Source organism: Aythya fuligula, chromosome 1 (genome assembly GCF_009819795.1).
Source record: "Aythya fuligula isolate bAytFul2 chromosome 1, bAytFul2.pri, whole genome shotgun sequence".
Classification (NCBI taxonomy): Eukaryota; Metazoa; Chordata; class Aves; order Anseriformes; family Anatidae; genus Aythya; species Aythya fuligula.
In genome coordinates, this window is record NC_045559.1 from 78707406 (window position 1) to 78735040 (window position 27635).

Here is a 27635-nt window from a genome sequence, read left to right on the forward strand (position 1 = left end):
ACTGTAGAAGGTGCATGTAAAAAACCACAACTGTGTGAGAGGCCTGAAAGGACCTCTGCCTCCCTTGTAGCCTTGCCTCTGTTAGGAAGGTGTCTATTTCTCCTGTATATTCCTATCACCGTTCCTACAGCTTAGCTAAACAATCCAGTTTATGAATAACAGGATTTTATCCACTTTCTGTGACAACACCAAAAGTTCAGAACATCTTCATCTTGGTACGGAAACTTTGAACAAATGTCTGAATTGAAAAGGAATGCCCAAATCACCCTATTATGATCAAGACTCTTTCCAGAGGTCTTGTCAATGGCATCATTTCCAGTCAGCTTAGGCATCCTTTCTTTAGGTCTAGGAATAGCATGGGTAGGGTTAGCTTAGGTCTCTCCTCACCCAAGTTGTATTTGTGAACCCATACTTCTCTTGCTCTCTTCCATATGTAAACAACTGCCCTAAATTCAGCCTGGTCCTTTGCTTATGAATGCCATTTAAGCCAATGCATTAGAATCCTGATTTTTTTTTTTTTGCATGCCACTTAGTGCGTGGATTAGTCTTACTTAGTCTGTGGATTTAAAGTATGTTGAATTTACTCCCATACGGATTGTGCATGTTTGTCGTGGTTCCGCTCGAGTGGGCAGCTGAGCTCCACCACAGCCGCTCTCTCACTCCCCCTCCTCAAAGAGGAATGGGGAGAAAATATGTGAAAAGGGCTCAAGGATTGAGATAAGGATGAGAAAATCACGCAATAATTATTGTAACGGGCAAAACAGACTCGGCATAAGGAGATAGTAAGATTTATTGCCTACAACTAACAAGCGAGAGAAGTGAGAAAACAAAGGAAAAAGCAAACCAAAAGCACCTTCCCCCCATCTACCCTCTTCCACCTCCTCCCCCCGAGCGGCGCAGGGGAACGGGGGAATGGGGGTTATGGTCAGTCTACAGCACTTCTTCTCTGCCGCTCCTTCTCTGTCACTCTCGTCCCCTGTGCTGTGGGGTCCCACCCACGGGATGCAGTCCCTGATGAACTGATCCGGCGTGGGCTTCCCACAGGCAGCAGCTCTTCCAGAACTGCTCCAGATATGGGTCCGTACCACGGGGTCCATCCCTCAGGAGGAAACTGCTCCAACCTGGCTCCCCTATGGGCAGCAGCTCCTGCCAGGTCACCTGCTCCTGCGTGGGCTCCTCTCCACGGGCTACAAGTCCGGCCCGGAATCTGCTCTGGCAGGGGTCTTCCACAGGCGGCAGCCTCCGTCGGTGCAGGGCCACCTGCTCCACCGTGGTCTCCTCCACGGGCTGCAGCATGGAACCCTGCTCCACGTGGTACTCCATGGGCTGCAGGGGGACATCCTGCTTCACCATGGTCCTCACCACAGGCCGCAGGGGACTTCTGCTCCGGCGCCTGGAGCACCTCTCCCCCTCCCTCTACACTGACCTTGGCACGTGCAAGGCTGTTCTCTCACTCCTGGCTGCTGTCTGGCGCAGCGTTTTTTTCCCTGTCTTAAATATGCTCTCACAGAGGCGCAAACAACATCACTTACTGGCTCAGCTCTGGAAAACAACGGGGCCCTTCCCAAACATGGGGCAGCTTCTAGATCTTTCTCACAGAAACCACCCCTATAGCCCCCTGCTACCAAAACCTTGCCACATAAACCCACTACAATGTTTTAAACCATTAAATTTTTCCCTATTTGTAAGTGTAACACTTGTATAAAAGACCACCATTTCTATTCTCTCTAGATTCATTTTCAGGCTGTAACCCATTGCTCCAAAAATTTATTTAACAACACTTTTTCTCTGTTGAGCATTATTACTGTTTCTAATTATATTCCTAGTTGTATTGGCATTAACTTGTCCTACTCAAATCTCTCAGTTTCATGCTTTTATTTGTACTTCTCAAAACCCCAGTATTTAAATTTCTATCCTCTTCATTATTCACAGCATCTCCTAATTTAGTATCATCTTCAAACTCAATTGACATGACTTTCAGAATTATTATTATGTTTAATATAGTACAAACTGTACTGATGTCTGACTAGATACCACATTCCAGTTTCATGCATAGATTGTCACTGCTTCCAACTCTTTCATTTTTCTGGTGTGTGACTCCATTTACACAACAAATTTATTTTGTCGATACACCTACTTCTTTTTTTGTTAATGATAGTAAAGAATCAGAAAGCATTTTCAAGAGAATCAAATGTTAAACATTGTTTTCCACTTTCTCTAATACTGCCTGCTTGCTTTATATAAAATGGGTCTAAGCAATTTCAAGGCATCTTTCAGTAGATCCACATTTTATTGCCGACTACAAACAAAACTATTTTAAAAATGCAAATGAGATGGGATGCTGGTAGGAAGTAGCTTCATAGAGATTTTTGTGTGTTTTCTATGTGTTTTTGACATGTATGTACTACTTGAGAAATACTACCTAGTTCAGTCTATTATATGGATATTTGTCATTTTCCTGCTTGGAAATCAGAAAGTATTTGGAATTAGAGTGCAAGGATCTTTTGCTCTCCATCTAGAAGATTTTCTAACAATCTTGTATGAATTTAGTGGAAAGCAGTTAAGATGTGCTTGTCAGTCAGCATAGGTCTGATTTCTCCACTCCCTTGTTTTGTAAAGAAACAAACAACAACAAAAACAACAACAACAACAATAACAAACAACAAACAATAGCACACAAAACCAAAACAAAACAAAACAATAAAAAAACCACATGACCAGGCATTGTAATTTGGTGGTTTGAAACTCCAGCTATGGGTATACTGGGAAGTATTGTACTTCATGAGAAATGGCGGATGTTTTTATAATATTCGAAATGGATATAATTTACAAAAATAACTTTATTGTTGAATTTACATTTTGGAAAATTTAAAATAGATAGCAAAACTGATGGTTCTAATTCCCCGAAGTCACAGTACTCAAAAGTCTACAGATAATGCTAATAGTACAAGAATGTATATCTCATTGCTTTTCCAGATCCATGAATCAGTGATTTCTGCCTTTGCCTTCCAGTATTTCATTGATATCTCTTTCTTATTAGTCTGTACTCTTCCACCTTGTATAGGGTTTTGGGAGGAGGTTGTATGTGTGTTGGAGGACACAGAGATATTCATTACAGATATCATTATTATAGACTTTCTTTAATAGACATATTATAGACTTTCTTTGTAAACAGCCAACAGAAATATTCTTCTTAGTCACAGGCTCAAAAGAAGAGCCTCATTGGACTCTGGAAGTGCCTCTTTCTACAATGACTGCAGAGGTAAAAATTAGTTCCGTTATACTGAAGCTAGGCTCTGTGAATGCCTTTTTCCTTCATTCTCCTTCAATCTGTGTAATGCATTTGCTGTCTCTGTTTCCCACCTCCTGGTACTTGCAAATTTTGTGTGCTCACAGCAAGGTGATGTATATATAATATAGAGATAAGTCAAAAACAGAACACTGATAAATTTCACTGTCCATCTTTAAACAGCCAGGTAGAAAGTGCAAGCACAGGTCTCCTGTACATCTGAAATATTTTCATTTTGGAGTAACCTTTGATAGAGATAAAGGTTGCTTTGTTCTTGTTCCTCTCCCTATTCTACCAGCTGTCCATTAATTGGTTGTTTACACAGAACTGTTCTGTGTACATTGTCCATATATTTATGTGAAAAGTTTGCCTTTATAAATTGCGTTCAAGAGTGAATTGTCAATTTTTATAGCATATTCAAATGTTAGAATATAAACTTCATTAACATTTTACAGATGGTAATAAAAGCTTTAGACTCAGGGAAAGAATCTAGAATAACCACACCCCCTTTTGTTTCCTTTCCTTCTTGAATGTTTCATTGTCAATTTATAATCTTACTGAGGTTTACACCACCTCACTCTGCTGCACTTGGTGCAATCATTCACAGGTTGTGTAAACTAAATTTGAAATTGCAACCAAAGGAAAATCGTAATGTTTCATGTGCCTTTTTCTCCAAATTGGTGCTCAGATAAATAACTTCACATGGTGTAAGATGATGTAGAATCTCATTTTAAGTGTGCTTTCCTGAAGCCTTGGGGTGAGATTTTGCTCTGCTGAAGTCACTGGAAGCTTTATGAAACCAACTGAGTTCATGGGAGCAAGAATTTCAGACTTGATCCTTCAATCTGTTCTTATATGTCTCAGGACACTGGCCCAGTGTTGGGCCGGACTAACATATAGAAAGAAAAGACATCTTTCTTTAGAGGTTAGCACTAAATACCTCTCATCCAGAGCTGAAATCATATGCTGAGTTAAATTTTTGAATTGTGTTCCCCTCTCTTTAATGGAACTAATACATGCAGTTTTGTGAAGTAACAAGACTATTAAATGTTACTAAGAGACTCCCACATAAATAATTGTAATTTGAGCTTTGCAAATTGCAAAATTGCCAACTGGCTTAGTTCCATAGGGCCCAAGTTAAGCAACTTGTTACAGTGTATAATGGTGATGAATGAGTGATTTTATAGATAAATTTCAGGTAAACTATTATCTGTCTTAGGTGAACAGACTTGCAGTTGCACAAGATAACATCATTTTGAGCCTTTTTTTAATTCTAGAGGGAGATACCTCAATTGTTGAGTAGAGAGAGATACCTCAGTTGGGTATCTGATTGTATGACTGATGCCCTTTAAAAGTATATATACAGAGAAGATACTCCTGTACTTAAAATAATATTACAGAGAGAGACTGTTTTAAAACCACAGTTGGTATTAAAATGCTAATTACTTATGTAGACTAATACAAAGTTATTTTTATACTGAAAAATTATGCTGGGTAAATTGTTCTAAAATGTGCTGCATTTATTGCTCAAAAACCTTGTCTATCAGATGTTTACAATTTACATGAGAAGGCGTGAGCCTGTGATTGAATATTAGAGTACTGGATTTCAGGGTACTAACTGGTTGCAAATCCAGTTAATTCCAGGACAAAGTAAAGTAGTGAGTATTGCTGATAAATGATTTTTTTTCAAAACCACTCATTTTTTCACTCTTTGTTTAATGTGCTTGATAGGTCTGTGTCTAGTCAATATCAAAGTAAATTAAATCAACCTAATTATGTAAATTAAGATAGGCACATGTTTGTTCAGTAACTGTTTTCCTTGACTCTACCTGTAACTGTATTTGTGTAAGTATATTTTAAATCCATGTGTAGCATTTCATTATCTTTGAGATAGTTCAGGAATAAAAGTTAAAAATAAAGAAAAAAGAAAAAAGAAAAAAGAAAAAAAAAATAGAGCAGGTGACAGAATATCCTATTGTGCCATGAACTGAATTTGTGGCATTTCACTGCAGTCTTCCCTATGATAAACTTGTGTACCATTGTCAGTCAGTTATTTTGGAAATCTCACCAGATGTCTAAGTGTATTTGTACATCTGGCCCTTTGTCTTCTCTGGATCAGGCTCACTATGATTTATTAATCATCTTTGAAAAGAATTGATAAACAATGGATATTTATGACTACAGATGTATCCATATTGTTTGTGTAAATTTTCTGGTAATGTTCTGAATGGCTTCAAGTTTACATAAATAGTTCATTCTTGTAAAGCCATATGTAAAACTGTCATCTTAAAAAGAAAAATGCTGCCAGTTCTCACTCAAACCATATAAAAATATCACAAAATTGATTTTAAACACTGATATGACTGAACACCTTACTGCCATTTACACAATAATGATCACAATATGCTACAATCCACTAGAAACCTTAAGATAACTATCAAAAGCAAAGTGAGTTTCAAATACAGCACAACAAGGAACCATTTTTATTTCTGAATAAACTAAAGTGAGTTAAATTAAACAAGTTTAGCCTTATAAACTTAAATCACAGTGACAGCAGACCTTCAGCCTTTTTTTGAGTATTTTTAAGCAAATGATAAAACTTGAAACACTCCCCTGAAACTACTTCAAGGAGCACTGATTTCTTATCTTTGAAATTAAGGTAGCATTTTCAGTGATGTTGCCATATGGGTATCCAATTCTGAGGTCTTCTAACCCTACATGTCTACATATCCTACAGCTAATAGGTATCTCCTAGGTACATACAATTGCTGGAGATGGAAAATCAGTAAGATATCTTGTTGGCATGTTGCAGTTTACCCTCATTCCAAAAGAACTATCATGGTTGGTAAAATGGCCACATTCACCATACCTTGGAGTAGAACATTGCTAATATATTTCTTCTGTGAACTGTAGCTCATATTTTAGTTCTAATGTAATGATCAGAGCTAGCTTTTATCGAGGTATTCGTTGCATGCATGTGATATAATGTATATAGACATACATACTCACATGCTTATATTTATGTATATATGTGTGTCTCTCTCTGTCTATACACACTACTTGGTACTTTTGAGAATGTTCAGAAGAAAGTTGTTAAGACCGGTAAGGACTGGGAAGTATTTGGATTAGTTGATCCTTTCTTCCATTCTGTCAGTGCATCTGCAGTGTTAACAGAAAAGAAGCTTGTGTCTTCTTTTCTACCAGGCTTCTTTGTGCTTCATGACTGGAAGTATGATCCTCACCTATCATGGTATATGTCTGTTCCTTTGGAAGGCATATACATATACATATCTCGAGGCACAGGACCTTGGCCACTCCCACATCCTTTCATAAAATCTGTAATGTGTAAACCACATGAGTGGCCCATGTCAGGGCAGGTCTGTAGCCTGTGGGAGATTTGTTTCCAAGCACATCGAAGAGGAAGAAACACAGTTGTAGGCTTGACTGATTGACTAAATTCTGACTAAGTGGCCTAAGCTAGCAGAAAAGCCAAGAGGATCCCTAATCACCATCTGTAAGACCCTAGAGCCAAGCCCAAAACTCTGCCAGTAGATGCTGGCAAACTTGCAGCTAAATGCCAAGATTGGAAGATAGGCAAATTCAGCCTGGAAATAAGCCACACATTTTCAACAGCAAGGATAATTAGCATTTGGAATGACCTAATAAGTGTCGTGACTGACTGTTCTTCACAGAAATGCTCAAGTTATGATTAGAAATTTGCTAAAAAGAAGGTTAATTAAACCACATTTATTAGCCTCATAGCAAAAATTATGCAAAGAAAGTTCTTTGGTTACAAAGGAGACTAAGACTGGATGCTTTGTTTAGTCTTAAATTCCATTAATTTCACAGAACTGAGTATCAGTACTGAGACTTGCACACTTAGCTCACTCTTCTGTATTGCTACCACACATAATTTGGGATGTATCCATTAAGACCCACTGAAAGCTATTAGAGTGTTAGTACTATTCTGCATGTTTCAAAGACAGATAAAGTTTTTTAAGGTCTTGAAGTCCTTCAGCTGACTCCAAACAAGTCTTGTCTGTTCATTTTTCCATGTTCAAGACCAACAGAAAACACTACTCAAAACCAGATATCTTTACTGCTAAAATCTCCTTAATTGCTTTTTAGATAAGAATACAAAATGATCTTCTCTTCTGTAATGAGCCTTAAAATGAAAGCATGATGGGATTGATTCAGACTGGGGTAGGCACAGGCACTGGCTTATAGTCAGGGTGGCAACAGTTCTGTCTTTCCTCTCAGAAGTCTGGGAGCCCTAGTACAGGATGGAACAGCCCCATGAAACTGTATAGTTTCCTAGATTACATTGTTGGCCACGGCAAGATTCCAGGAATATTGGTGTGCCTTAATTATGCCTCCTTTTGTGTTATGACCCTGCCATGTACTGTTTTCAAAAACTGCCTGCACTGCACTGGATCTTAGCTTCTTTTAACCTCCAAATAGCTCAGAAGTATCCCTTTTTCCTTGCTGTCACCTTATTTATTTATTTATTTTGTCCAAAAGGGATGCTTTACAGGGATGCTTTATTTATGCTTTATTTCAGAAGAACCTTTAAGGGATGCTTTACGGGGATGCTTTATTTATGCTTTATTTCAGAAGAACCTTTTTTTTTTTTTTTTTTCCATATCTTGAGCCTGTGATACACATGTAGTATTTTGGGTGTTACTCATATATTGATGAGGGCCAGATGGGATCCACCTAAGGATATTGAGGGAGCTGTCAGAGTGCTTGCCAAGTCACTTTCCATCATTTATCAGCAGTCCTAGCTATCAGGGAGGTCCCAGTTGACTGGCAGATAACAAATGTGATGTCCAAGAAGGACCAGAAGGAAGATACAGAAAACTACAGACCTGGTCTGACCTTGGTGCTGGGGAAGCTCATGGAGCTGATTATCTTGAGCACCATCACATGTCACACACAGGACAAACAGGTGACCAGGCCCAGTCAGCATGGTTTTACAGAAGGCTGTTTGACTAACCTGATATTCTTCTATGACAAGGTGACACAGTTTGTGGATGAAGAAAAGGCTGTGGATGTTGTCTACCTGAACTTCAGTAAAGCTTTTGATACTGTTTCCCACAGCATTCTCCTGGAGAAACTGACTACTCACAGCTAGGATGGGTGTACGCTTTCTGGGTAAAAAACTATCTGTGTGGCTGGGTCTTTGCAGATGACATCAAGTGGTGTACAAGTGTTAATCTGCTTGATCAGGTGACCAAGAAGGCCAACAACATCCTGGCTTGTATCAGAAAGTGTGGCCAGCAGGACGAGGGAAGTGATTGTCCCTCTGTTCTCAGCACCCTGAATACAGTGTTCAGTTTTGGGCCCCTCATTACAATAAGGACACCAGGGTGCTGGAGCGTGTCCATAGACGGGCAACAAAACTGGTGAAGGGTCTAGAGAACAAGTCTTATGAGGAGTGGCTGAGAGAGTTGGGGTTGTTTAACCTGGAGAAAGCAAGGCCCATGGGAGGCCTCATCGCTCTCTACAACTTCCCCAAGGAGGTCGTAATGAGGTGGAAGATGGTTTCTTCTCCCATGCCAAAAGCAATAGGATAAGTGTAAATGGCCTCAAGTTGTGGCAGGGGAGTCTTAGGTTGGATATTAGGAAAAATATTCTTCACTGATGTCGTGGTTTAACCCGGCCGGCAGCTAAACACCACGCAGCCGTTCGCTCACCCTCCCCCCTCCCTCTCTGGGACGGGGGAGAGAAATGGAAAGTGAAGCCCGTGAGTTGAGATAAAGACAGTTTAATAAGACAGGAAAATAATAATAACAAAATAATAATAACAATAATAATAATAATAATAATACAATGGTGATAATAGGAAAGTAATAATAATATGTACAAACAAGTGATGCACAATGCAATTGCTCACCACCCGCTGACCGATGCCCAGCCTAACCCCGAGCAGTCCGGCCCCCTCCCCCCGGCTAGCCACCCCTATATATTATTTAGCATGACGTCAGATGGTATGGAATACCCCTTTGGCTAGTTTGGGTCACCTGTCCTGGGTCTGTCCCCTCCCAGCTCTTACTGCACCCCCAGCCTGCCTGTTGGCAGGACAGAGTGAAAGGCTGAGATGTCCTTGGCTTGGTATAAGCACTGCTCTGCAACAAAAACATAGGGGTGTTATCAGCACTCTTCTCATCCTAAGCCAAAACACAGCATTCCACCAGCTACTAGGAAGAAAATTAATTCTGTTCTAACTGAAACCAGGACAACTGAAAAGGTTGTGCAGCACTGGAATAGGCTGTCCAGGGAAGTGGTTGAGTTGCCATCCCTGGAGGTATGTAAAAGATGTGTAGATGTGGTGCTTGGGGACACAGTTTAATGGTATACTTGGCAGTGCTAGGTTAACAGTTGGACATGATGATCTGAGAGGTCTCTTCTAAACTAAATGATCCTATGACTCTAAGAACTGTATTTGATGCCACAGTTCTTATTACTAAATGCTCATTTTGACACTTTTTTATTTTTACACAGTTTAAATGTTTTGTTTCTATTAAGAAAAGTGCAGATATAAGAATGGCATTTATTTGTTTGATGCTTCCTGGGTGTACTTAGAGATGAACTTCTGGATTTTGTCATGAAGAATTTTACAGCATTTTACTGTTTCTGGCTGTTCAAGACCTTATGAAGCCAAGAGAGAGGTGTCCTGGATTCTGTTCTTCCTTGAGTATCTTTTACTAAGTTCCACTCAATTACTGCAGCCTTGAGTAAGTCCAGTGAAGTCATTCAGGTTGCCCAGGTGCAATTGAGTGAACAGCCTGAACTGCAAAACTAGAGTTACTAAGCAGGATGCAAAAGAAATAAAGTATGTTGCTTTACTCCCTGAGTGCGGAATGAACTGGCATGGCTGATAGTTAGAAACACCTGTTTTGAGGAGTTTTTTTCTTGTGTGAAAATATAAGTAAATAACTGAAATAGTTGTGATCTGAGCAAACTGGCTGTGGTCTGATTCACAGAGAAACATAGAACTATTTTTGCAAAGCTCCTTGGTGTTGTCCAAGTGCAGTATATTTCCAGGCTTCCAAAGCTCAGAGGCCCACCTGAGGATGCAGAGCTGCCCATGTTGGATCTTAGCCAACTTAGGTAACTCATAAGTATATAAATCATCCTGCAAAACCTAGATAGTGCTTGAATACAACTGCAAATAGAGCATTGTATTCAAAGTATCTGATGGAAAGATTTTTAAATTTATCTATTGGCTTGTCTTGCTTACCACAGAACCATAAGCTGCATTGAAAAGTTTTCTGTCTTCATGTAAATATTTCCCTGCAATAGAGTTTCCCTTGGGTAATGTGCCAGTGTGACATATCTGCCATTGAGATTGTTACTTGAGTGATCAGGTTCAAAGTATTATGTCAGCAATTATATGCACGTCTTAAACTGCTCCAAACAGATAACTTGCCTATTTGGATGAGTTTTCATTAACCTTCAGGTAAACTTTTCTGCCCTTGTCTAAAATCCAAGAAATGTTACGTAATTAATGTTATTCACTAGAATGGGATATGTGCTATATCCTATGAGAAATCTACCAATAAATTCAACGAGTTTAGAATAAAACATAGGTACTAGCTGCAATGTTTAAGTGTAACACTGATTACAGACAAAGTGTTCTTGATAATTCACAGTACAGTCTTTTAACTGCTAGATGGCACTATTGCCAGAGAGTAAAATCAGGTGTAATATAAAATACCAAGAGAATTTACAGAGTTGGATTTTTTTGCAAGAGCTATATCAGAAAGTAGTATTCTGCTGCCTACTACATTGATCATCATTCCAGAATTTGGTATTGCTATTTCTGCCCTGTATGCTAAGTAACTCAATATTTTCATCCAGCTTCTTCTTACTTCTCATAATGCCATTATATCTCAGACATGTTCATTTCTCCCTTTGGCTTGGTGCTATAGAGGATGGCAAATTCATGAAAATGTTGTATAAGATTTAGAAAGCTCATGCATGAAAGAGAAAGCTGATCAGGTGGTATACCGACCTTCTCTTCCTTCCTTTATCTACTTGTACTTTGTCAAGTACAAGTACTTTACACCCACCCTTCTTCCTCATTTCCACCTTTGTGTCCTCTGTTACAAGAAGAGACTGGGAAAACACTTTCAGTGTCTTTCATTCCACTCTGAATGAGAACTGTATTCAACCTGCATTGCCTTGCTCAGTATTCAAAAGCAAATATGATATTCCTTATGCTGTTGCACCAATGTCATAGATGTACTGGGCATAGGTGTCAAAGTGTTGGCAGTGGGGCGCTGCAGAGGTGGCCTCTGAGGAGAGGCCAGGGACTGCCTCTTACTGGACATAGCTGGTTTCAGCCTCTTCCAACACAGCTACAGTAAGAGACAGATGAAGCCATCAGCGAAATTCTTGGCACATCAGAAAGAAAGTTTTTAGGAAAGGGTAAAATGCTACAGAGTCAGAGGATAGAGAGTGAATATATATATATGATAATATATATATATATGATAAATAGCTCTGTTAGCACTAAACTGAGAGAAGACAGAAGCAGAGGAGGTGCTCCAGCCACTGGAGCAGGTATGATGCTGTAGTTTGTGGAAAGTACCATGCCATATCAGATAACTGAACTGCAAACTGTGGAAAATACCCTGCTGAAGCAGGTGGCTGTTTTCTGAAGGAGTTTCACCCCATGGGATGACCCCACACTGGAGAAGAGAGAAAGTATGAGGAGGAAGGAGCAGCAGAGAGGAGCTGTTATGGATGGATCCCATAGTCCCCTTTTCACATCCTTCCTGCACCACTTGGAGAGGCATGTAGAGGAGAAAAGAATGAAGATGATCCTGGGAAGAAGGGTGGAGGGGTGATGTTTTTAGTTTTGTTTGTTTTGCACCATCCAAATCTATTTTAATTGATAAATGGAATTAATTTTTCCCAAGTCTACTCTGCTTTGCTGTAATGGTAACCGACAGGTGATCTCCCTGTATTTATCTCAACCTACAGGCTTTTTCATCTTACTTTCTCCCCCCATTCTGTTGAGGAGGATGGACAGCGAGCTTATGTCAATCCCCCAAAACAGAAAGGACTATATTCTTCATGTTCAGCAAGGCAGTATATTTGGGACACAATCATACATGTATGCCATTTAGTTATCTCCAGTAATAAATTGAAATGTAAAGAGTTAATTATCCTTTTAAATCTTTATTCCAGGAACTTATTTTACTGAAGATATCAGGAACAAAGTGCTTTTGGAAACCAGAGATTTATTTAAAACAAGTATTCAGGTGCTAAACCTAGTGTTTCCAAAATGGATGGTGGCACTAAGTGCCTATACACCTAGCACTTTTCTGAGGACATACAGTCTGATAACTGGAGTTATCAGACCTTAGACAGGTCTAATATTTGGACCCTTAATTGGGTTAAACCTAATGTCTCTTAATACCTAGAAATGCAGGCTTAGGTACACTTTAACTTCTGATTCTCATCTCTAAAAGTACTTGCCAATCATTTCTGTTTCCCTAGTTTTTCTCCTTCCTTCTTGCATCTATCCAGGTTTGTATTTGTATTACTTAGAAAAAAAAAAAAAAAAGAAACAAAACAAAACAAAAAAACACAGGAGGAGCAAATAGGGCAAATAGAGGTTTTGGCTATTTTTTCATAATGGACAACTGCTTCTTAAGGTATTCCAAAAGGCTGAGATATTAACGGGAGTCTTTCAGCATGTGATGTTTTTCTTGACTTGGAAAGTCAGTAGATCTTGTCTGTACCTAACTACAAACTACAGTAAATATCTAACATCACCAGACATATTGAGCAAGGAAAACAAAACAAAAGAAATCAAAACAACCAAGCAAACAAACAAACAAACAAAAGCTTGAAAACTTTAGCCATTTTGCCACTCATAATTTGGGGAGCACAATTCATGATATGTGAATACTTGAGCTTAATATTATGATTTCTCATCCTCCAACATTCCTACTGCTAGAGAGATTTTTGAATTAGTTTTCTTCAATATTTTTTTTTTGGCTCTTCCTGGACCTTTTGCATAAATCACAATTTTCTCCTTCTACTTCTGTATGGTTATAAAATATATATATATTTTTCTTTTAACCATTTTGGCTAACATCAACTCATTCTCCTGTTTTGCTTCTCTACTGTTTTTCCCATAGTGAAATTGTTAGACATATTGTCCCTTAGCCCCAGTCAAAGTATAGTAACTTAGAACTTCGCTATGTCCTGTATAATTGCTGAGTGGTAGATGCCAAAATGAAATGAAATGCATCTGTGCTTTCACAGAAATGCTTTTTAAAGCAACTTTCCAGCTAAATGGTTGACTCCATTAATTCTGTATGTAGTCTTTATGTACTCTATACATTGGGCCAAATTATTGATGCTTCTGCTTGGCGTTGCTATGATCTTGTCCTGCCAGCATCCTCCCAAGGGATACATGCTTAATTTGTCTGAACAGTTGAGCTGAGAGGGTGTGGTGAACAACTACTCACTTGCTTGAGGTACCATCAAAATGGTAATGGTTGTGTAGTAAGTCTTCAGCCTAATTCCACATTTCAGTAAACTCCATGAGAAAATCTATGAGTACATTTCTATAATTAGAATATAATACTGTACTATTGGCACTTTGGGAAAGCTTTTTACAGAGGCATAATACTTCTAGATTTTTATTTTTATCTGAGGACAATCACACAGTAGAAATGGTTCATTTGAAACTTTTGACCTGAATTCTAATCCAATATAATTAATTTAAATTCAGAACAACTCTGGGTTAACTCCAGTGTAAATGGAGTCCATGGCATAGCAATGGTCGTTCAGAGAGATGCAAACAGCAGCTCGCTCTGAGTCCTTAGTTAATTTGATTATATAAATTTTGTTTCGTTTAAACAAAGTAATGGCTTTTTATTATTTTAAGAACCCTATTTTGAGAGGAAGGAATTGTATTTCTTATATAAACCCATTTTCAAATGTCTTCTTTAGATGTGCACATTGCTAGAGATGGGGTAGGAAGGGTAAAAGCATACTATATTTTACTGATCACAGTTGCTTTAAATTGTTCAGTAAAGAGGACAATGTCATTTGCACATGAAGAAAACAAGGCTGGCAGCAAAAATTACAGAGGAGGTTTGCCTTTGTAATTTTTCTGTTCTATACACCAAGTACCAGGAGAAAGATTGGGATGTCATTGCAAGAATGACCTTAGTGGCCACATTCAGCTAATGTAGCCATTAGACAAAAATCTGTGTTTTATGGTCATAAGCATTATTTTTATGCTTTCTGTTGAGGACTATTCTTCTGAAGTTTTGCAAGAAGGACTTTAAAATGAATGGTTGTATCTTCAAGGCTTAATCCTGATACTATGAAATTTAGAAACACTTAGATACATTTTTTCAAATATTGAAATCATAGTTACTTTTTTTTTTTTAATTATTTTTCAGACATTTTGTTTATAGTCTTATTTACCATCTTACCCTCTCTTTTTCTCACCTTAAAATAGCAGTGTTCTAAATCTTCTCATTATCTTCAGTTCTATAACAGGAGTACTGGAATTGAGAACATTTTTTTTCACTAACAGATCTTACTAACTCTAATATTTCCTCTTGCACACTTCCATAAAATTTGTTACTTTATCTTTGTGTTTTGTCACAGGATGAAAAGGACAAGCTGACTTGGAATGACCGTATACCTGGATATGCAGCAAACTGTGGACTGATTTTATTCATGGTAAAGTAATCTGTATATCTCCAGATTTATTAGGTGTGAGAAACTTTGTGATGAGCTTCTTTAATTCAATCTTGAATTAATGCTCTCAAAGATGCTAAAAATCTGCAGAAAGCTACAGTAGTATCCTACATTTCATGAGAAATATGTCTCCTACCAGGAAGACTCATAGAGTTCAAAGTCTATCTCCAACTTTATCCTCTTTTTCCAAAGACTGCTTATAGGAGGACTGTTGGCTAGATGACTTGCTGTAATAAGAGCATCTTGTTGGTAGATGCCACCTCTCCACAGGACTTGTGTTCCATCCTCCATTATCTGATAAATGGAAGCCCACTCTCTATTTGTTTGCATGAACGGTACTCAGTATGTTCTGTGAGACTGATATTTAGAAGCATTAAGCCTACTGAACAAGTGATGTATAGGTGAAATAAACATGCTGCTGTGAAGTATTTGTCCAATACATGTGCAGTGATGGACTATACTGTAGTCATGTAAGACTGTGGCATTCTGGGAACAAGAATAAGGTGTGCAGGTCAGGCTACTATAAAGTGTGGACACCATTCTCCTAGAGAAATTTTTAACAGCAAGCTGCTAGACTTTGTAAGAAGCAACAGGAAAGCCTGCCTAATAAGCCTTACATTACTTTGTCAAGGATCCCATTATCCTTCTAGATATAGAAATTACTGAATGAAAGCATGTGTTCACATCCAGAGGCAGTATAAAATGGCAGTGAAATGTGTCTGTTTGTACCACATGAACCTATGACCTGAGAAACTTACTCAGGGACTAATTAAAATAAATAAATAAATAAATAAATAAATTCTTTGTATTTCTAATTTACTATACTTTGCATATACTACAACACATATCCTGTGAGTATTTAATTCATTTTTTTTTAATGTTTTACGATCATATTCAAGCCAAATTCATGCTTGCATATTTATAAATATGTATATATATATGTGTGTGTGTGTATATAATGTATAAAGGACTAGGGAAGTGATTGTCTCCTGTACTCAGCTCTGATGAGGCCATACCCTGAATACTGTTTTAATTTGGGGGCCCTTTGCTACAAGAAAGATATCAAGGTACTGGACCATGTCCAAGGAAGGGCAACAAAGCCGGTGAAGGGTCTAGAGAACAAGACTTAGAAGGAGTGGTTAGGGAGTTGGGGTTGTTTAACCAGGAAAAAGAGGCCCATGGGAGACCTTGTCACTCCCTACAGCTACCTCAAAGGTTGTAGTGAGGTGGATGTCAGTCTCTTCTCCCAAGTAACAAGTGAAAGGACAAGAGGAAATAGTGTCAAGTTGTGCCAGGGCAGGTTTACATGTAAGTTTTCTACTGCAGGTGCTTATGTCTTGCTAATGCTCAACGTATTCTAGAAAAATAATTGCGGACACCATTACAAAAGGTGAAAGCTAGCAGAGTTTCTCTAGTCACTATCAAGAGCTGAAGAACTAGAGCTTTACATTGCACCTTTATAACTCTTTCTGAAATGGTGCAGTAAGCAGGGGCAGAAATATATAGGCTATGACTCAGGAAAGCACATTAAAATCATGCTTAAGGGAGACTTTAACATGGTTAAAGTTGAGAGCACCACATAAGCACTCTACCTGCAAAAGAATGACTTGTTAAAGTTAAATAAGGTCTACATGTATATGCTTTATTCTAACCTGTATTACCATTTTGCTGGTAACATTTGAACTGGTTTTGAGACTTTAAATCTCAGAACTTGTAACTTTTCAATTTTGATGCTTTTTCTTCTTGTCCTTTTTTTCTTCATTAGCCAAAAAAGGAAAACATTTTACAGAAATAAGCATGATGTTCCAATGATTCTAATCCAAATATGTGAAAACCTGCACAAAAATTAAGGCTTATAATAAAATGCAAATGATTTTCAGTTATCTGTGCAGAGAAGAAAAATACCCTGCTTTAAGCAAGGTCCCAGATGATGCCACTCAGAAGTTCTGCCTAAAAAGCAAATGATTGCTCAGGCCTCAGGAAGACAGCAGTCACTCAAAATTTTGTAAACACATGCAACTGTATATGAGTGATATACCTAGTATGTATATGAAATATACCTCCCCTACTACACATACATAGTATCATGGAATCATTTAGGTTGGAAAAGACCTCTAAGATCATCTAGTTCAACCTAGCACTGCCATGTCAATCATTAAACCGCGTCACTAAGCTCTATATCTACATGTTTTTGGAAGACCTCCAAAGATGGTGATTCAACCACTTCGTTGGACAGCCAATGCTTCACAACCCTTTCAGTGGATAATTTTTTTCTTAATATCCAACCTACATGCATAAACCATGCAGGAAATTCAAGTCAATTCTTGGTGAGGGAGAGCCAGCTCCACTCTCACAAGTGAAGCTTGCAATCTGCTCTTTAGTGCATGTGACTTTTCTTTTTTTTTATGTTATATTAGTTAAACAGTGATTGGGAAAAGCCAGACTAGAAGTTTGCTTTCAGCTTGTGCAATAGAATTGCATAAAGGAAAGTAAATATGTCTCATCAATGTCTGTGCTATTATTCACACAGACTAATATTTTTGGCTGTGAGCACTACATCGATATAAATGATAAAATCTTGAGTTTATATATGAGTGTGCACATATATTCCACATAGGCACAGGAGGATCAGGAACAGATATGCACATGCACACACACACAAATGTTGCAATTTCCAGTGCTGCAGAAGTGATTGCTTAATGTTTAATACCATCTTTTCTGGGCCAATGGGATATCGCAGATAAATCCATAGGTATTTTCCCTAAAGATGCCCATACTGCAATAGAACAGTGTTGTCATGTTCTGCCCCTCTCCCAAATTTACATAGGATTGTTTCCTTGATAATTCTTGAAGCTGCTAGTGGTTAAGGCTTACCTTAAGCTTTTTCTCTTTATTTTTCATTTTGTGCACTCTTAAACTCCCTTTTCAAGCAGAATATCCTTTCAAGCAGAACTGTTTGTTTGTTTGTTTGTTTTTCTTTGCTTTTCTCAGCTAGACATGCTGTTCGTTTCTTTAAAAGGGAAGGTTGAGAAAAATGATGGGTTTGGTTCTCTTGCCCAATCAATCTCCACTCCTGCTTATATTATTATTTTACTTGCTTACAGATACTTTAAATTCTGGTCAGATCTCTTTTATTGTACTCAAAACCTCAGCTGACTGCATTGATTTAAGCAATCTCTTTTGAAAGGATTTTAGAATAGAACTTCACAAGTCTTTTTTGTGAATTTGCCCAGTAAGACAGATGGTAGCAGGGTCTCTAGGACAAGATGGCCATAAACAACTTCGGCTTATATGTTATTAGTAATGAAATATGTCACAGTTTATAAACTCTACACTTAGAAGGTGTATGTTGCAGCAAAGATTTCTGAGTATGTGATAAAAACGTTGGTAGCTGATACAAAAGAGTAGGATGGCATGGAGCCTTTCTTTTTGTTCCTTGCGTTTGGCTCAATCAGAATAAGGAAGAAAACGAATTAGTGTCATGGTAGAAGAGTTCATCCTGTTCTTTCTTTTGAACCCTACTGTCCTATTCCTTCCCACATGGCATAATACTTGACTCTGGAATAGTCCCACTGGGGAGCCAAAGAATTGTTCGGACATTAAATTGTTATCCTACTTGGATGAAGGTATCAGTCTAGCCCACAGGGTTTTATAGCTTCCTTCTCAGATCTAGTATGCTTTCCTGTTTGTCCTCATTCATACCAGGCTCAGTAGGTGACCTTTTCTGCAGCCAATTTTCACATCTGTTTCTAAGCAATTCAGTCTTTGACAGTATAAGTTTAAATATTTGGTGAAGAAGCTGTCTACCATAGTAAGGGATAGAACTGGCCAGATGGAAAACTGACAACTACGACAAAACCCCAAATAGGCACCTGAACAGTGTCTTTCTCATAGGGAATTTGGGCAAGAGATATATTTTCAGGAACGGGATGAATTCTATGAAGATATAGGAACCCCTCCCTCAGTGCCTGTCTGGGGGAGTGAGAGGAATGTTCTCAGTTACTGTGAGGTCCTACAAGTTTCCCTCAATTTTCTTTTGTTGCAGGATGCACAGAAAATGAAGGCTCTAAAGGAGTATTTTTCCATCTGTACCTAAATGTATGTTAAAAAGCATCTAGGCAACTGAGGAGTTCCTGATGCCCTAGTGCTTCTGGAATACCAGAATGATACATGTGATCTTACTTTGCTGGTTTTGCTTGTCCACCAAAAGAGTGAAAATGACAAAAAAAAAAAAGGAGAAAGAGGAAGAAAAAAACAATATTTGGAAAGTGATTAAGAAAAAATAATCTGTGACCCAAAAAATAAATAAATAAATAAATAAATAAAAATGTGACTTCAGAGGTGAAAGGTGGATTAGATTAGTGCCAGGTGATGCTGTTTAGTTTTCTCTCATTACTGGGGAGATTACCTTCAACTGTTGTGAACAAATAGTGGGAAAGTTAAGTAATAGTTCTGATCTTTGGGTCCCTGCACCACTTCTGTCACAGTGAGAGCTGAGCAGACAGTATATTTTGTTTGTATGTTTGGTAGAGATAATGAGAAAAATAGGCAGAAAAAACAGAAAGAGCTTTCTCAACACAACAAAAACTACAAGAGGAAAGGAAATAATACTTTATGCCATTTGAAATGCTTTCATTCAAAGTGTTTCATGTTCATTTTTTTTTTTCTTTACACCAGAATTTAAATGAAAAATGTTAGCACAAAGCAAAAACTCACCAGTGATCTACATTTCATTTAAAATTAATGAAACATTTCTTTAAAAAGGCTAAACAAGTTATTTTATTTGAGATATTTTTTTATAGTTTTCTCACAAAAAGTATTTGTGAATTCTACAAGATATCTCCAGAAGTTTCTCCAAATATATATTTATATTTAATGTGTACTATTTTGCTATCAAAACAAAATATGCCTAGCTTTCTTCTTCAACCTGTAATATAACTCTGACTCTTGTTCTTCTGCTATAGTACCATTCATAAGACAACCTTCCCCCATATGCAGAGGTTCAATAAAGCATTGCTGGGTCATTAAAATGAACTGCTAAATTTTGTTAAACCCATGCTGTGAATCTTGGCCCCTAGGCCCACTGAAATAATTACAATGGTCTAATCTTTCACATTTAGGTAGTCTCTTTCATCTGAGGACCTCAAGATGTTTTACTTAAAATAATGAATGCACATTGGAATTCTTGCCAAAGGCAAAAATGAAAGGGAAAAATATACCTGCTCCTTTTTTCCTGCTATGGCTATGAAAATTGGCTACTTTTTATTACTGTTTAATTTAATTAATTAATTTATTTATTTTAAATCAGAACACATAGCCCTATGAAGGTCAAATTTATCTTGTGGGAAAACGACCTTTAGTAGCAGGGCTGACTTTTCTCATTTCATGGGCCAAAGCTAGCCCCTGAAGGACCTCAGGACATCACCTGATTTCTGGGGCAGAAATGTAAAGTGGAGCTCTCATAACCCATCTTTATCTTAAAACAAGAATAGTAAGGAAAACATTTATACACTTGAATTTGTGGCATTAGTTACACAAAGAGAACTGGTATCAGGGAGTAAAGTGGCACTTCTGCAGTGACTACTTCCTTGGCTGCACATACATGTACACCATTCAGTCCAAGCCATCCGAACCTATTGCCAGGTAAAAGATCTTGAATTTGAACCTGCATTTGAAGCTGAGTTACCTGAGTTTCACCACTACTGCATGGATAATGTGCGAAGCTTTATCTGCAGAGGAAATCCACTTTCTCAGGACTTTTTATGCCAACTCATAACTCTGCTTCCATTTTCTTTATTATGTCCCTGTTAGACAGTTTTGAATTCTCAAATTTTTATTTTATTATCCCCTTTTTATTGTGTTGCTTAAGGAAATAACCACACAGTGCCAAGTCATAGATTTATATGCCAACATATAAATCAATGCTTTTGTTAAATGCTAGTATAACAATACTATCAAACTAATCATTCTGTACATTTCTTTGCAGATTATGCTGACATTTTCAGCAGTGTTTGGTGTGATCGTTTACCGAATTACTACAGCAGCAGCTTTGTCATTCAGCACACATGAGACAACCAGGTCAAATGTTCGAGTGACAGTGACCGCAACTGCTGTCATCATCAACCTCGTTGTGATACTTATACTTGATGAAATTTATGGAGCTGTTGCCAAATGGCTGACAGAAATTGGTAAAGCTATCTCACCACATTCCTCATTAGTACATTACATGTATTGACATGAGAGTATTCAAGGAAGTTCTAATAGGAATATTTCCCACTGAAGAGTGCCAGTGAAAATATTCAGGCCTATGGGGTAAGACGTTCAGACATGCCTCTGTAAACTGGGGGTCTAAGCCACAACATGCAATGTGCCACTAATAGGACTAATTAGCCTGGCCATAATGCCATGTTAATGCAGCTGTGCTAATTCCAGGATCTCAGCTGGTATTTCTGCATTGCACTGGCTCTGTGCCAAGATCCACTTATCTAGAGTTAGTTGAGAATTTTTGACCTGGTATGTATTTTGATATATAGTTTTACCTCTAGGAGCTGAAAGTCAGTGGATTGTTACAAAGATGTTGCTGGCTCTTGAAAGCAAATTCTTCCCATGCTATTTATCTGCTGTGATTTTTACAAAGTCCCTACCACTCAAACGGTTTTTCTGCTGTTATAGGGACATGTCTGGGCTGGGCTTTTCTTGTAATATTATCTGTTAGTTAGGGGGTTGATTTTTTGATGTTGTTTTATTGTAATAAGCCAGGCAATGTATACCTGAGCTTTTTAAAGGTAAGTCAGTCTTTTGACTAGTAGAGAGGTTTAGACTGTTTATTTATTTATTTTTTTTTAACACGAATTACGTTAAAGATGTTTACTGACAGGGCCCTAACATGAGATTCTTATATCCATTGTTAAATATTGCTTCCCATATTTTTATACATCACCTATAATTCTAGATGCTTCAAAGGCTAGGAACATGAAGTCAGTTATTCAAAACACTGAAAGTCAATCAGCAACCACAGAAGCCTATAACTGTAGTAAGTACTCTGCCTGTCAATTTTGGGGTGTCTAAACTTAGGCTTCCAAATTGGAAACTTTTTTACAATTGGAACCTGACACAGTCATTCAAAATTTTAGATTATATCCCTGTAAAGCTACAGTGATGTAAAGTTTTTTGGATCTAGCAGACTTCAGGTTAAAACCTTAGGAACTCAGGACTTCTGTTTCTTATCCTCAATTCTCAAGACAAAAGTTCACAAAAGTGAAACTACCTATTTTAGTCCTATTTTTGAAGAACACCATAAAGTAAGGTTTTTTAGTTATCATACAGGTCCAGTCCTGAATTTTTGAAATAGGTTCTGTGGCTTTACCAGTAATGAGAGCTAGGTAGTTTAGATTACATTATAAAAGTATTTGAAAGAAACAAAACCAAAGCAAAGAATTTTCAAAAAATGTCACCATATGGGGTTAATTTGTTTGTTTCTGTTTTGCATCAGGCTTTGGGCAGAATCTAGCAGCATTACATAAACACACTCTGTGCTAGTGTGTTAAGGAAGCTTGTGTTTCCTATCATTCAGGTTAAAATTGTGCCCAGATTTTCAGTTTCATACTAGTGAAAAGCTGCTAATTTCATTTGACCTGAGCAATTCTGGCCTCTGCACTTCACCTTCCCAGATGAGAAATGGCACAGTGGTTAGGGCATGACACTGCTGTGTGGAAAGAGATGAGGTTGAGACTCCTCCTCCTTGGCTGGTTCTAAGCAAAAGCTGGGAAGTGGAAGTCACTGCCATTACCTCTGTGGGACAAACACAAAAGGAAACTACCATGAGAAGGTGCAAAACTCTGAGTTGTGAAAGAAACAAGAATTTCTTTCTCACTTGCAGATTATTCTCCTCCTGTCACTTTGCATTTCATTCCAGTCTTGCTAGCTTTATTTAGGCAGCATTCCTAATTAACCATGAGGTGTTTTGTTTAAGAAGAATCCAGTCTGAGTAATCTCTAGTGCTACAAATTATGTAAGATAGAAGATTCATTCACACAGCTTTCTCCAGTGTTTGGCTCAGATGCCAACTGCAATCAAACTTTTTTAAAAATTACAATGCATTCATGGTGATAAATGCTTACCTTGTGAACTTTCATTTTGCCAAGCAGAGTAAAACATGCTTAATTCTCTTTTCACACTGCAGTTAATAGAAAAGCTGAGGAACATGTTTGTTGGGCTGGAGGAAAAGGTCTTGACCGCACAGGGTTCTACTTCAACACTGAACATTCTCAATACTTTGCTTGGGTGAAAAATTAAGTACATCTATAAGCACAATAATGGTGCCTATGATATCAGTTGCATTCTTTTTAGGTTTGGACTAACACATCTGCCTCTATACCTGCTGAAGCAGTACTTCAGGAAAAAAAAAAAAAAAAGTAAGAAGACAATGGTTTTGTTATAAGTAATACAGAGAGCTAGTGCAGGATGCGTTAGGACCCACCACACCTCTTGTTGGTCCAGCAAGGTGGAACACTATTGTGCCTCTCTTACAGATCAGACCAGCAGAAGTGTGGATAATATCCTGGTATTCTCAGGTGGAATATGTTGTCTTCAGTATGTCTTCAGTAAGCATGTGGTGATAGACTTGATTTAGGACTCATTTTCTCACTTGTATCTCCATTAACATCAAGGAAGGATCAGTCAAATGGAGACAAAATTAAAGCTACTTGTGTTAGTGCCTTATAAAGGCAGCAATTTCTTTGGCAAACTAAGATCTATCCCACAGATGTCTCAGCTCATTCTCCACCTAGAAAGTTTCAGCTTCCCAGATTTGGAGTAGTATGCTCACAAACAACCATATATTATATGTATTGGGGTTGGGTTTTTTTGAAAGTTTTCTCTCTTGCTAGTGCATCTATTCTGGCTTGACACATTTATTGTATAGCAGAATCCACTAGCTGGAGGACACATTCTGTGCATGCCTCTATTGGTATGGTATAGTATATCTGAGAGTGGGGAGGGAGTGCAGTGTTAAGAGAGTCTGTAGAACCATATATGGTGTGCAAATTTTCATCCAGTGGCTGATCTCATCTTTGTGAGAGTTCTGTAAAAGGCAACATCCAGGGCTTTTCTCCCTCAACTTAAAAACTGAATTGCTGTTACTGGATGTTCCTGTTGCCCTGAGATTTTGTCCTGAGGATTTATCCAGCATATGGGGTCATCTACAAATTTTTCAAATCTTTTGTTGGCTTAATTAAGCATTTCTATACATGTAGATGAATGATAGCTTAGGGCTCACCAAACCGTGTGTTGGCCTTTTATGAATTTGTGGTTGAAAGGATCACAAATAATGCTGGGTTGTGGGAACTTATCAGAATGTTGCTGTTTCTTTAGGGTTTAAATAAACACCATGATTCACTCTTTCTTTCTTTCTTTCTTTCTTTCTTTCTTTCTTTCTTTCTTTCTTTCTTTCTTTCTTTCTTTCTTTCTTTCTTTCTTTCTTTCTTTCTTTTTCTTTTTCTTTTTCTTTTTCTTTTTCTTTTTCTTTTTCTTTTTCTTTTTCTTTTTCTTTTTCTTTTTCTTTTTCTTTTTCTCTTTTTCTTTTTCTTTTTTTTTCTCTCTCTCTCTTTCTCTCTTTCTTTCTCTTTTATTGCTATTTTATCAATAAATGCATAATATTAATAAAATATATTTAATAGTTTTATACATTGAATAATGTAATAGAAGTCAGAGTATTCAGAGGTCTGTGCTAAGATTTTGCAGACATAGTCTGAAGCAGAGAAAGGTCTGGCCAGGTATCTCAGCAGGAAAAGAGACAAGAAAAGATGTGAGATGTGAGGTATTTTCAGATCCAGGCAGGTTTGGGGGGGGGGGGGGGGGGGGGTGCGGCTGTTGATTTTTGCCACCAACATATTGAATAGACAGCCCTTAGCAACTTGGGATAAGCTGTCAGAAGCATATCAGAGAATCAAGTTCATTAAGTTGACATTATTAATGTTTCCAACAAAGAGTCTTTAATTTCCATTTGGAAGTTTGGAATGACTCTCTGGAATCAGAAGGAGTCAGACAGTGGAGGAGTTAATGTGCATTGACAGAAATGAAAAGTATGAAAGACAAAACAATATGAATTTGAAGTTTGCAGTTTAGTGTTGTATTTGAGGATATCATGGATGTTTACATAATTACTAATTGATTTCTCTGGTTTGCTTCTTTTACCCCAGAGGTACCAAAAACGGAGAAAGCCTTTGAGGAGAGATTGATTTTGAAGGCATTCCTATTGAAGTTTGTGAATTCATATGCACCAATTTTTTATGTTGCCTTTTTTAAAGGAAGGTAGGACAAATGTCCTTTATGTATTGATATTAATGTATATAGATATGTCTATATAAGTGGATCTGTGTTCAAAAATACAGTCAAAGAATGACCTAAGTCTGGCACTGACCACCTTCACCAGCTATGACAAACATCGTAAATAGAATTGTCTTAACTTTGCTCTTGAATGGGAAGGAATGATGTTGAGTGCTGTCCTGTCTCTCTTCTAAGAAAAGCATTGTTCTGAAATGTAATTGCTTTCATTATTTAATAAGAATAATCCACACCCAAAAAATAATTCCTTTCGGTGAAAGAAAGAAGTTGCATTTATCAACAAAAGCTATTGCTTTGATGGTGTTTTTCACATTTTAGTACATTTTTTCTGAAGCACCATTTAGCAAAAAAATATTTTTCTAATTTGTTTTAAAAATACGGAATGATTTTCCCTATCACTTTCTCCACATTTTTCACTATTTGCCCAAGTTAAATTAAGAAACAGTTACAGTCAACTGGAAGTTGAATATTTTGGCAACTGATCTGGTTGACCAAAAAGCTAATTCAGCTGTCCGGCTATATAAGTGTGACTTCCTATGGGTTCAGGTTCATTGTCTTTTGGGACCCAGTTATCCACAGTATTGCACATGCTTTTGAATGGGAAACTTAAAATGGTTGTTTGCTAAAAGTTTGGCAAAAACTTTTAAAACATCCTCTGGGTTCTGTTTCATATCATTATTCTGTTCCTTTTGGGGGCTGTAAAGTTCGTTAATCTATATACTTCACTAACCCTATTCAGCATTACTGATTTAAGAATTAATGATACATTTTACCAGCAGCTGTAAATATAGGAAGACATTAATGAAAAATATCTCCGACTTATCTTTTTAACCTATTTTTGTTGTTGTTTTATATGGCTATAATAAAGTTAATTTCACTGTTTCTCTCAGTTTAGTCATAAGAGCCTTGACTGTGTATGTGTGTGTAAGTAATGCCGTCCATTCAGGGTATTACTCAAATGCAAGAGAATGTGATTTATGATATGTGCTCCCAGTTTTGTCTGTGATCTCTACTCAAGGGAAAGAGATTTATTTTTATTTTTTTTTAACACAGATTTTTTTAACAAAAATGATTTAGTTGGGATGTGGTAGAAAATATTTTGAAATCATTTTAAATAATTGAAGTTGCATAGATTTTGAGTCTATTAAACTTCATGTTGAAGCATCTAGTTCTGATATATTTTAGCTAATATGAAAACCAAACCAAACCAAACCAAACAAACAAAACAACAACAACAACAAAAGAACACAGTTATATTGTTAAAGTTTTTTTTTTTTTTTCCATTTTTTGTTTTATTTCATGTATTGTTATTACTTTCAGATTTGTCGGCCGTCCTGGTCATTATGTATATGTGTTTGATGGCTATCGAATGGAAGAGGTAAGTACACATGAAAATAAAGCTGAAAAATCATTAACACAGAGAGATACATGTACAGTGTTTCAGTGGAATATAGGCAAAAAGGGAAAAATAGGAAATGTGTTAAGAACAAGTTTACCAATATGTTAAATTTTCAACATCAATGGACAAAATCCAAATTTTCCCTCTGCAGCAGCTGTATGTTCTCTCTTTCTGCAGTTCTAAGCACCTCACAGTCTTAGGTGAAGCATCCCAATTTCTCTGCTTTATAAATGAGCACTAATGTGCAAACATTAAATGATTTGACCAAGCCCTTGGGAAACCTATGGCAGAGCTGGAATTTGAACTTGTGTTCTTAATTTTGTAGATTACTAGAAGCTCAATGATTTTAATAGCCTAAAAAGCTATGGCCATGTTGTGCTAAACCTGTAAACATTTTTTTTTTAAATCCTTTTAACTGCTGTGGGTATTCACTTGAAAAGCAACAGACTTACTCATGGTTTTACAACAAAGCTTAAGCATAAGTCTTCGCAAGATTGAAGACTTTCTCCTCCCTTGGGAGACATCAGGTTGGAAGACTATTGGTGATATTGCATTATGTTGATTACATTGATTATATAGTAAATATTTTAAAAGGAAATATAGTAGCCCCAGGGCACAATAAGTTATTTCAGAGCATCACATATTTTCCTTAATGTGGTTTTATGAGTAGAGATGAAATACCTTGTTAAGGATTGAAATTGCAATGATCAACGAGTTCAGTGCTCCAGAGAAAATTGGTGGCAGGATTAGCAGCCTCGTATGGACATTGGTGGCTCTTCCAAGTCAGTACTTTTAAATTATCTTACTCCATTCACACTCTACATGTGTTTTTGTTGCTGTTGTTGTTTTGTTTTGTTTTAATTA

At 37.4% G+C, this 27635-nt stretch overlaps 1 protein-coding gene across 4 annotated transcripts in view; it reads left to right on the forward strand.

The window, feature by feature from the left end:
- The window catches only part of ANO2 (anoctamin 2), a 190394-nt gene that overhangs the window by 134673 nt on the left and 28086 nt on the right, over positions 1-27635 (forward strand). For all 4 annotated transcript variants that reach the window (XM_032207994.1, XM_032207993.1, XM_032207995.1 and 1 more), the window contains 4 exons: positions 14936-15010; positions 21015-21216; positions 25228-25339; positions 26693-26750. In XM_032207994.1, coding sequence (XP_032063885.1) covers positions 14936-15010; positions 21015-21216; positions 25228-25339; positions 26693-26750 — 447 coding nt within the window. The remainder of the gene's footprint in view (positions 1-14935; positions 15011-21014; positions 21217-25227; positions 25340-26692; positions 26751-27635) is intronic.